We start from the raw sequence: 12498 nt of genomic DNA, 5'->3' as shown, positions 1-12498 counted from the left end.
AGTATAATTTGTGGCAATTATCAATCATCTTTGTAACACTCAATAACTTGCATCCACAGCCTAAGTTTTCCAATAATTTTTCCTAACTTCATAATGATTAGATTCCTCACTTGACTTACGATTCTTCCTGGATGATCCAGATTCTGTGATTATTTTGGCCTTCTGAAAGCCTAATTAAGCTGTGTATAAACATATTAGTGTAAGTAGAAATTATTCAAGAATACTAGTTTTTCCAGAGGAAGATGCCAGTGATATAGTCGAAATACTAACTGCAGCTGATTGGGGCATGGCAATCAATAGACAGATTGCCATCTATACCTATAATGTTGAAACACGACCACATCCAGTGGTAGGCTTCCATACAGAACTTTAGAGGTTTCAGAAACTGCTTCTGCAAGGGTAGAAATAGGACACAAACTGGCCATACGTGAGTTGAAACTGGTTATTGAGCTTTTTCCTACCTACCAAGGGCTTTTCAAGAGCTGCTGAATCTAACTGGACACCTTTCCTGGAATTCTTTCATACTTTCCTACAGACAACGCTGATTAGCCACTTTCAACCCAAACTGGGCCTGGCAGCAAACAGAAGTCAATTTCACACAACTTGCCATGAGATGCACTGGCTGTTCTTAGTCAGCAACATACATGCTATCCTTGATTACTTTTTATCATCCACAAACTATTCTGCATAGTTCAAACTGTTTCAACTTGCTTGATTTTTACAATTCTACCTACCATCATACACTGAAAAAAAAAAAAAAGAAAAAAAAAAAGGAAATTCTGCTCAAGTATTTTGAAAAAGAAATTTGTGGAGTTTCTCACTGCATTACTAGATCAACTGAAAACAATGTATAGGTGAACACGGAAAATGATCTTATTTATAAGCACTCACTACCATACCTCAAAGAGCAAATTATGCTAGAGTTCGTCAGAGGAGTCCTCAGCAGGCATATAATAGGATGATGCATACTAACAGAGAGCTGACCACAAGATCCCGTATTTCAGTCAAACACTGAAACCTCATGGAAATGAATGGGTCAGTCTTACACAATCGTCAACATACAGTGATACGACACAGATGTGAATACCAGACTTATGATGAATGTAGCCTCAATAAATTAAAAAGGTTTTGTATTTTGCCCTCAGAAGTTACATACAGAATACCTGTTGTCCACAGTGGGACTCCAAATAGCTCCCCTCAATCACTGGAAGAGACATTTCCTATCTTCCATTTACTAAAACTGCAATAATACTGAAGTAGTCATTTTTGCATTAGGCTGAATTCCAGCATGACAAAAGAAATTTGACAGGAGCATTGTGTTTTAACTAGCCATTACCATAGAACTAATGTACAGAATTAGAGATACAGAAAAGCTGGAGAATTCAAAGAAATGTTTGCTGCTTATATCTTTGCATACCTTTATAATTGTAACTTTAGATAAGACTAAAGTAAGACTCCAGAACAAAATAGCTATGGAAAAAATACCGATGATTTAATAGCGAGGTAATACTGTAGGTTAATATATCCTACAAAGAAGCAGACAGATGAAATTCCATACAATGAAATGTAAACCAATGCACACAAAGAAAGAAAACATCCCAACTTCCTAAAGTGGTGAGCTCTGAGCTGATCAAAACTACTCAGAACTCATAACTACTCAGAAATTGTCATGACTACTCAGAAAACAAATTTTGGGATTATTACAAATCTACCAAAACACTAACTTAATAGTCAAGAAGAAACTAAATGCTTAGAATTATTAGGAGAGGAAAAAAAAAGAACAACAAATCATGCTACTACAAAGAAATCTATGGTTTGCCCAAGTCTTAAGTACATAGTTCTAAATCCTTCTTCCCCTGCCCTTATTCCAAACAGAAAATAAAGAGAGCTGGAAAATGTTCAAAAAGGGCAACAAGGGTAGACAATGTAGCTTCCATAATATATATGACCACATAAACCTGAACTCCAATGAAGAACATGAGCCGACTATGGAACGGGCACCTAAAAAGGGAGGATAGATACTGCTGTCTCTTACCAAAGAAGAAGGAAGTCATAAATAGAGCCATCAAAAGTAAAACAACAGGCAATTGCTCTTCATAAAAATATGTAATTAACCTGTACAAATTCTTCCTATTTGAATGCTAACAGGTTACCTATGTTCAAGGGGGGACTGTGTACATTTAAAGATGGAAAAGTCATTGCAGGTTACTTACAGAAACCAGCTCTGACTCAGGAAGTTCCCACATCAGGAGTTGTTAAGAGACAGAATAATCTTCTGAGGAGGCATTACAACCTCCTTACTCTAGTCTTACTCTCTTTCCCGGCTTCTGGCTATTGTCAGGCATAGGATACTAAGCTAGGAAATATTTTTTTTCCTGCCTTAGTGTATTCTTCCGTTAACAGATTTTAAGACAGTGAATTATGAAACTCTTCCATACTACAAGAAGATATCAAAAGCCCTGCAGTGATTATGAAGAGCTGACAACACAGCCAGGAAAGTCACTTGTCCAATGTCTACCTGCTACAAGACTTAGTGAAATACCTCCTTTTCAAAATAGGAAAGCATTTAAAGAGCTATGTCTCTTTCCACTCGTGCCAGGCTCATCAACAGAATGGTCTGGCTGATCAGTTAGCTTCTGCTTATTTCATTATGATCCTTTCTACAGCTCATTCAATTTACCAATTATACAACTTAATACAACTTAACCTTATTTTTCATTTGTCATAAGTTACTCAAATGAAAAATATGAAGCATATTTACGGGTTATGAGTTTAGTTGTTTCATGTTATTTTTATTTCTGCTTTTGGAGAGATGGTAGGGATAGATGAAGCAGGGAAGGGACAAAGTCTCAGGCTGCTGAACAAGACCAGGTCTGTGGTACAGAGAAATGGTTCTGCAGATTTTCTGAGGCCACTACAGCTAACAGAACAATATATGTTTTGGGGTAAATGAAATCCATCACTCACTCTAGTAGCAGAAATTTGACATACAAGGGCTTCTTTGTCCAGCTGATGAAGTTTCCACTTAAGGTCTGCTGGGCTGAATTTCATTTGGCAGCTGTATGTTTATTGGTCTTTAAATTCTGAATTAAGTTCATTACCAGAATATTGCAGTCCAGTATTGCATTCAAGCTTCATATTCAGGCTCAGTTTTTGAAATCATGTGCAGTACTGATCATAGATATTTAAATTGTCCACAGTTCCTATTATAGGAAATTAGTCTGTAGCTCTTGCATGTGCAGACAAAGAAACAGATAAGCAGTGAAATAAAAATTGAATATATCCTACTCTCAGTCCTGAATTCATAATGCAGCTGACCAAGGATCATGACAAGTTTCAAGTAGCCGTTTAAAAGGTTTCAAAGCTACAATTCATTAGAAATTTTTTCAGATAATGACAGGGGCCTTGAGACTGAATACCTAATCCTTGAATGAATCAGTGTACCACTTTCATTTAACCTTTTCTAGCCCTATTCCTACCTGACAGGATGCAGCACAACAACCCACAACAACTTCTGTAGGAAAGTGGAAGAATATGCATTAGTTTATTTCATCACTGAAAGAGATTACTTCCCCAATCCCAGCCCCACAGTTAATTATTCTTGCTATGTTCCTTTTACTAGCATATGGATTTTGGAAAGGGTCAGATTAGGTTCTGCACGTTAGCTCCCTAGTCTGGCTGTCTGTACAGCTGTTAGCGCCGGCACAAGGAAGGTGAGTAAAAAGAAGCTGCAAAACATAATACCATTCCCTTCAGCGGCAACATAAAATTAAGATAGCTTGAAGTGAACACAACCATTGCTTCAAAACAGGTAATTCTCTAAAAGCAAATACGAAGTAAAAATATGACTCAACATTCTCTCTACTAAAAATACAAGACTTGTCCAAGAAAACATCTGTATAAATAGCCCCAGGCCAGAGATTCTACTCATAAATGAATACACAATTTTCAGTGCTCACATCTTGATAGGTATTTTTACAAAGTATTAACAGCTACGTGCAACAGGTTTTGCATCAAGGTATTTTTTTAAGCATCTGACATGGTGCTACACTGGAAAAAAATGATACCAAGTAGTTCTGTACCATAGGAAAAAAAAAAAATCTACTACAGCAGATGAACTAAACTCAAAGGAATCAGTTCTCTGAGATTTCTACTAGAATAAAAAAGAATAAGATTTAGATATATTCCCAAAGAAAATGAAGAGACTGAGATGACAGCACAGAGCTGCAACATAGAAGAAATTAAGGAAAAGATTCTTAAGGGAATGGTGGAAGAAGGACCCAAATTTAAACAAAAACCAGCCAATGTCAAAAGCAGAAGAGAGAATTTCCATGATTCTGCACAGAAGCTGTAAGCAAAAGGTAAATAATACTGGTCATGCCGGTACGCACTGATGTAATGCTCTAGTGTACTCTTTGGGGTTGAGTTAAGAAGTATGGCAACCTTTTATTCTCTTTCTACAGACATGTGTTTTTCCAATGCTTTTTCAGAATCGATGAAATAGCTTCCTAATTTATCAAGCCTGCATAGGAGCAGCAGACAGAGAGACACTCTAGTAGTTATGTCTGTGTAAATCCTTGTTCTGTGCATCACTGTTTCAAAGTAAGCTCAGCCAAGACATAGACAACGCCCTGAGAACAAACAAAACAATCTCACACATTTTCACAGGTCACTAATTTAGCTTATTTATTGTTTCTTGGTCGGAAGTCCAGAAGAAGGGAGAGGAGGAAAGGAACTAACTCATGCCATGTTCTGGGTTGAGCAACACATCACTAATTTCTCTTCTAACACTTGGGAAGACTGCACTTTTAGAAGACTCTAGTGTCTGAATTTGTGAAAATATTTACTTTATAGCCAGCTATGGTGTGTGGGTTTCAAGGTCTCACTGTTTGCGAGCTTGCCAGGTGCAGCGATGAGCAGGAACGAGACCCATGCACTTAGCATGAGCGGGCCAACAGCATTATTTCATACTATGAACATCACATTCACTATAAATCAGAAAGTCTGCTGCAAAGTTCTCTCTCTCCCTTGATGGCTGCCATCCTAAGAACTTCTTGCCCCAGTGCTGGACCTCTGAGGCCTTCCCTTCCTCCTGAAGCTGTTGCACTCACAGCCTCTGACATTTGCTGTCCGCTGCTGGGGGTGCACAGCTTCCTACTGATAGAATTGGCTGAGTATAATCTTTGCATGTTCTGTATTGGTATCGGGATCCGTATTGGTTCTTTAGTGTTATTAATGTTAATTATCTAATCTTATTCTATTAAATCTGTTTATATTTCAACCCCCAAGTTCCCTTGTTTTTCCCCAATTCCCCTTCCTGGGTGGGGAGGGATCATCAGATGATAGAACGGTTGTCTAAATGACAAACTGTTGTGGGTTTCTCAAACCATAACAAGCCATTATTTAAGGGCCAGACATAATCCCTCCCACAGACACTCACTTTTGATGCACTGACTGCATATAACACACCAGAATCCCCGGAGGACAACAGAAAATGACTTCATGTGAAGCTACCAAACAGCAGGGCTTTAACTCCTCCTGACATGGTTACGCAGGTGTACTGCAAGAGGTATCTTCTGTCAGCTATTAAGTTTGCTGTGGATATATTTCTCCCATAGAAGTACTTAAGAGAAGTTAGTCCCTCATAAAAACTCCAGAGCTGTGCACCGAAGTTTGGTTTGTTTTGTTTTATGGTCATGCACTTTTCGAAATTATCTAACTTTGTCTTCTACATTGTTAGTACTCTGTCTTCATAATGGGGAAAAAAAAAGAAAAGAAAAATCAATGTGCTATTACCCTGTCAACCTACCCTTGCAAGAATTCTTTCAACATCAATGCTTAAGTAGGAAAAATGTATGCATTAGCATCACTAAGCACACTAATTTTTTTTTTTTACTTTAACATAAAATAGAAATTAGACACAAAACCTGATTTAGTGTAAAAAGCAAGGGCTCACAGTAGAAGTAGGAAGATATATCAATAAACAACCGTCCTAAAACAACATCTCACTATGCATAAGGTACACAGTTAACAACAACAACAAAAAAATCTTCTAAAAAGATCCACAGTGTGATCCACTGTGAGCCAAACCTGAGGGCACTGCCCTCAGATGCACGCACACATGATTTCAGTTTAAACTGCCATTCCTACTGAAGCAGTCAAAACAACACATACATAAACCTGAAAGCATAAAATGTATTAGGGTTATTTACACATATCAGGGATGCTTGAATCATACAGCTCTTATTACACGTACAAACAGAACACACAATAGGGAGCAAGTGTTTAGTGATGATTTCCCAATGCGTCAATTACACATACCAGAGTTGTTAAAAAGGCTCTGAGGAGTTCAATTTATATTTAGAAAAGTATACACTTATCCATTGGGACAGGAATAACATGAATTTTACAACTGTTAATAGAAGTTTCATTTGGACAATTGGTCAATACAAGGTTTAAGTAAACACTGTTGCTTACAGCTTTGAAGGGGTGGGCAAATGACATTTACTTTGTAGGCAGCATGAACTATATAACTGGTATAAATTGGTCTTCGAGAACCAACAATTGCAGTATCTCATTCATCAGTGTACTTAGAATTGTGAACTGGAATTCCAATTACTGAACAGAATCTATTACCAATTTGAGTCACTTGGGTAAAAAACCCTTCTTTCTACCTCCATAGTAGTTAATTCTCTCAAATTATTTTAGAAACAAACTATCAAGAGGAATTAGTCTACTAACACTGAGTTTGGCTAAAATAAACAAAACAATCATTGTGTATGCTAATATAATGCTACAAATCTGTAAAGCGATTAAAAAAAAAATTACTACCTATTATTACACCCTGCTTTAAAGGGCTAACTTTAACATGCCACCTTTTGAAAACAACAGAAAAAAGTCACAGAAATTATTGCATTGTTATAATCATATTTGGTTTTGAATATAACTATAGCTGGAAAAAGAGATTTAATAAAGCCTCCATAAGTAGCTTTTAGTTTAATTTTACTTTGAGGCAACTGAACTTTGGAAATACAAGCTTTCCCGTGAACTGAAATGCTGTTAAACAAGGCACATTTTTATTGCATATAAAACAGTTGCATTGTCTCAGGCTACTGAATATATTCAACTTGCCACTTTTTTGACATATATGAACAATACATTAGATGCCTGGAGACAAACAATATATGCTACTACACAAGCAGTTTCATATAAAAAGATTACAGTGATGTCAACAAATATCTGATTCTTGGATTCTGCTTTTTTCCAGAAATTCTTTCTGTATTGGCTTTCTGCAATATGTGTTTACCAGGATATCTTTTATATGAAGTATTACCATAGCACGAAGATGGAAATAAATACTGCTGTAAAGCTGAGGAAAGATCTTATACAACGTTGAGACTAAGTATGGGTTTCACGTGCACTGAGATATAGAAGAGTAGAACTGTATTTACATATACTACTTACCCGTGTGAAGGTACCCTCAAAACTGTGAATATCCAGCTGTGGCTTCTGAGCATAAACATAAGCATTGATTGAAAAGAGATCCTGTAAAACAGATTAAGGTACTTACTATTATTTAAACTTGAATTTAATCACATATTTTGAAGAGCCTTTTAGTGGCAAAGATTCCATTTTATGACCCCCACCACCCCACCCCAAGTTAAGTTCATGAAATGTTTAGCCAACTAAAAGATGCTGTTTTTTCAGTACATCTTGCTATAAAGGAACCAGATCCAAGATGATATTCTAAATGTGTTGATAGCTCAAACGCTAAACTGTTAGACGTTTATAACATGAATTTAAAATTTTATCTATTTTCTCTTAATAGTCCCATTTGAATTTATAATGGTATAATCTTAAAATATTGTCCATATACTTGTTACTTTATTTTAAAAGTGGGATTTTTTGTTTCGTTTTTAATGAAACTGGAAAGAAAATACTTTTCCAGCAAGGACAAAGCCAACTGAATACAAAAGGAAACAATGAAATTGATTCAAATTCTCTTAAACACTCAAGTACATCTGCAGTCAACTCATGAGAAAACCCTATCAGCTTTAAGAAAGCCTAGATACATCAACAGGATTACTCCAAAGCTTTAAGTCAGGGATATGCTAAACTAGTCTGATAAAATTGGGCCCAATATATGCAATACTACTACTCATGACAGCAAACAACCCATGAACATTCCTACCCTAAAACTAAGAACAAGAGACTTGGATACTACAGCAGCAGGCGCTCGAAATAGATGGTGGTATGATATACACAGGGGAAGGAAAAAAAAAAATAAATCTGATGATTGTTAGATGTTAAAAGCTGTCCCTAGAGGCCCAGGGGGGATGACCTTAAAATTCTGAAACAATTATTTCATCAGGTAACTGTTCTGAAACATCCACCTCCCCCAGAAAGAACACCGCAGACTAATTGTTAAAAAGCTGATACAAAGGACTTTCTTCTCATCACAAAAATAAACATTTTGGGGCTGTTTAGCTGGTCAGGAACAACAGCAGCTAGGAGATTTCAATACAAGTAGACTGCTTATGCATGGATCCACAATCCAATTTCTATTCTCAAGAGGAGCAGAGACTTGATACCAAATCCCAGTTAATCTAAGAATCATAACCTACGATGAAATGCAAGAGTGTCTACCTTCTCACCACACGTAGCACCTAACTATTTGAGTTACCTCCATCCTTTATTACTGGATGAATCTTGCAAAAGGCTAATCAGACACCATCTCTGGGGAGCAGATTACATGACTACAATTCCTTGTTCATGCGAGCAAGAATGTGCTATTTTCAAAAGCTGAATTAATTTTACAGCTTCTTTCATGGATTTATAACCACACCTTGGCTCAAATGTAGCTATTTTTAAAAGCATGACATTATTTTTTGTTTATAATTTTGACTATAAGAAAAAATAGCTATATTTGAATATTACTTAATTTGAACATTACAAAAACTAACTAAAGGCACAATTGTCCACCTATGTTAATGTCCTAAAATCTGACACATGTGTATCCATTTGTTTCTCCAATAAAATGGCTACAGATTTTTTAATATCTTTTTTCCACTTTTCCAGATCAAAATGAATGGTTTTTTAAATATATTGTACATTTATCAAACATGTTTCACCTTAGCTTAAAACTGTGTAGCTAGCTCTATAATGAATTTGTATTTCTATTTATATCTGGAGACAAGAAATCTCACTTCATACCTTGCAAAAACACACACTTTGTATTCCATATGCTTTTTAAACCATGAATCAAATCTGAACATTAACTCTCACAAATTATCTTTATCCTAAACCGTTAGCCATTTATTGTAGTCTTTCACACAAAGTTCATTCATTGTATCCTTGTTCTTCCAACCTACTTTCATCAGGTTCACGAGAAATAATTTATATGAAACTAATACACATGTGGTGTCCTATATCTTCATCATTCACTTCTTTCCAATCTGTTATCACCTACAATTTAGCTAATCCAGGCTATTATGTGCTTTATTATGCAAAGAAAAATAAAGAGTCTCTCAGTAGTGGATAGCACAGCAGAAAACTAATACCACACACACACTCATATACACAATAAAAACTGCTAGTGAAATGCGTCAACCAAGAACTCCTCTCTTCAAAGAATTCCTTAGTGGGAAGCAACACTAGAATAAAAGGAAGCAGAAATATCCACCTTTTTAAGTATATTGGTATTTGTACAGTAATATATTTTCCTGGTTTCTAATCTATTTTCTTCTACTGTGACGTTCTCCTTTGTTGCATTTTAAATGTAAAAATTTCTACCACATTCTCCTTTGGTGTCTTTTCTTTTTATGTTTTAGTTCTCCTGCATTTCTGATTTAACACCTAAACTTTCACATTTTCTTTTTTCTCTTTTTTGAATTTCAACTTTGAAACAAACTCACTTATCTTTCTGAAAAAAATGAGATCTGCACACTCCCTACACACTTGTGGCTTTTCTCTGGAAGGCCACAAACTAGAAACAAAAGAGTATTCAAAAAATGCATGGTTTTTTTTCCAAAAACTAAAAAAAGCATAAGAAAAACCTATGCTCTGAGAGAAATCCAGAGTGGTAATTCATTAGCATTTCATTCGTAAGTAGTAGAAAGAGAAGACATGCAAGGATATTACATATGCTCAGTAGCTTTCGGAAGTATTTTTTCACTGTTAGGGTAAAGAAAAGCGATGAGGACTTTTTTTCTGTAGCCCAATGCTCTGTACTCCAAATGGACATCAATCTCAGCCCAACACAATACAGTTGTTGAAGTTTTATAATAGAAGGGAAACAGAGAACTCCAAAGAGTGATACAGTTATAGAAGACAGACTACACATGAACTGCATTCAACAATAAAGGTTACTGTAAGAGTACAAAGCTGTTCCTTCAGCTAGTGCTGTTTTCCCCAGGAGAAGCTGTGCATTTCTCATCTTGATGTCTTGCAAGAAGTCACAATGGTGAATTTCACAAGGAGCTATCAAGATTTGTACCCAACGCTACATGTAAATATAACTTCCGCTCACCGAGCAAGAAGAATTTACCTGGTTAGGTTATGTCATTGCTTTCCCCTATATAAAAGCAGGGAGAAGCAAAATCACCTTTTAAACAAAGGATTTAACTATACTTAAAAGCAAAGACAAATACTTTTTATTAATGATTTAACTAATGAGGGACTTGATCTTTGTGAAATTCACCTTCTGTAAAGAATTACTTTCCTACTATAAGTGCTGAACTGCTCGTTCACTGAAGCCAAATAGTTCTACTGATATGTTCAATGGAAACAGTATTCTACATCTAAAATTATGTTGGTTTTAGGAAACAGTAAGGGCAAACGACCCCAGTTATTTTCTTACTTAAGAAAAAAAACCCACTTGGGTTGGGGGATTGTAACAGTTCTAGATTAAAGAAACTATATGAAAGACTTGAATCTCAAGCAATAAAATTAAGGGTTTTTTATACAAGAGTAGACGAGATTTTAAAAAACCTGATATTCATTTAATTATCTCATACTTGAAAATAATTAAGAATGTATCTCATCCTTCTACACTGAGATGTACACAGGAAATTACTTGATGATGGAACAATAATGAAAGTGTTCTCTTTTGCATTTCACAATTTAAAAATCACCATAAAGTTATCAATAACATAGAAAAATCTCCTCTATTAGGTCAAGGGTAACATTTGTTCACCTTACTTAAAGATCATTAAAATACATTCTTAATCATAACATGTAGTTCATTACAAATAAAATTGCCTTTGGTTCAATAAAACTAATTAAATGTAAATGGTATTGTTTACTGCTGTATGGATCTTCTGATATAAATCAGCAAGTCACCATTTATTGAAAATTACAGTGACCTCATGCTGTTAATAAATTTTGTTGATTACACAAGCTAGAGAAGAATGCCTTAGAACGCACGTATCGCCAGAAGAACTGCCCCACCTAAACTATGAAACCGCAAGAAACCTAAACCAGGTGTTCCAATATTCGCTGCTCAGCCGTCATTAAATGACCTGTTGAAATTTTAATTCTCTGATCACATTAAGTGCTTTAGAAAGACAAAAAAATCTGTACTGATCATCTTGGTGGTGTCATCTGTTCTTTAAGAAAAGCTCTGAAGGTCTGCAGGTTTGTTAATTCTGGGTGTCATTGTGGGTAGGGTTACAGTGCTGCTCCGTTGACACAACTGACAGCTCATGCCAACACAAGATACTAGCTGCCTTTACATCAGATAACTGCAGAAATCAAAATGAGTGACAATTATTGAGAGTATATTTTGTCAAATACATGATCAAATTGTTTATTAGTTTATTTTACGGTGAATTTCCACGCACTCTCTTAAGTTACTAAAAATATACTTTAATATGTAACTATGAACTCTAAGCCTCAGCTTTAAAAACACACTGCAAGCACGTGGAGAAGACACCGTATCAGGTGTTGCTTTACGCCCGGACAGCCCCTGGAAGCCAAGAAAAGCGCTACTGCGATGAACAGCTGCTACTTCAGACAGAAAATTAGCCGAAACTATTTGATCCGTTACAGCAAAACCCCAGAAGGTCAGTCCGGAGGCAGCAAGGGCAAAACAGCGCACCCCAGAGACTGTGACCCACAACCCCTGCACCTCCCTGCCGGGACAGGTCCTCCTTGTGAACGGTCCCCCTGCAGCCAACCGCTAGTTTATCATAACCACATGTAAAGTTCACGGCGGAAACCTCACCCATTTCTGTAGCCGCCCATACAAATACGAACCTCCAATCCAGTTTAAAAGCAACACTGAATTAAAACACAAGCTCCGTGTCTTTGAAACGGACAAGACTAACACAACTCCGAGCTCCCCGCGTAATTCTTTGCGGGCACGCACATACCGTGCTCTACCAGTTTGCTTTACCGTGTCCTTCAACTAACGCGAAATTAGTTTCGCGCCTTGTCACGAAACAACCGGCGAGACACGGCTCCTCACCCGGCGGAGGGCGGGGCGGGGCGGAGGGCGGG

At 36.6% G+C, this 12498-nt stretch overlaps 1 protein-coding gene across 1 annotated transcript in view; it reads right to left on the bottom strand.

Annotated features, from left to right (window-relative positions):
- ATP9B (ATPase, class II, type 9B) overlaps positions 1 to 12498 on the bottom strand; it is a gene marked incomplete at its 5' end in the record, with an annotated part of 136298 nt that overhangs the window by 84849 nt on the left and 38951 nt on the right. Inside the window, one exon of the mRNA XM_009892792.1 lies at positions 7465 to 7545. Coding sequence (XP_009891094.1) covers positions 7465 to 7545 — 81 coding nt within the window. The remainder of the gene's footprint in view (positions 1 to 7464; positions 7546 to 12498) is intronic.

The sequence above is a fragment of the Charadrius vociferus genome, unplaced genomic scaffold (assembly GCF_000708025.1).
Source record: "Charadrius vociferus isolate BGI_N301 unplaced genomic scaffold, ASM70802v2 scaffold629, whole genome shotgun sequence".
In the NCBI taxonomy this organism is placed as follows: domain Eukaryota; kingdom Metazoa; phylum Chordata; class Aves; order Charadriiformes; family Charadriidae; genus Charadrius; species Charadrius vociferus.
The sequence above is the reverse complement of the archived record's forward strand: the minus strand, read 5'-3'. Positions and strand labels throughout refer to the sequence as shown.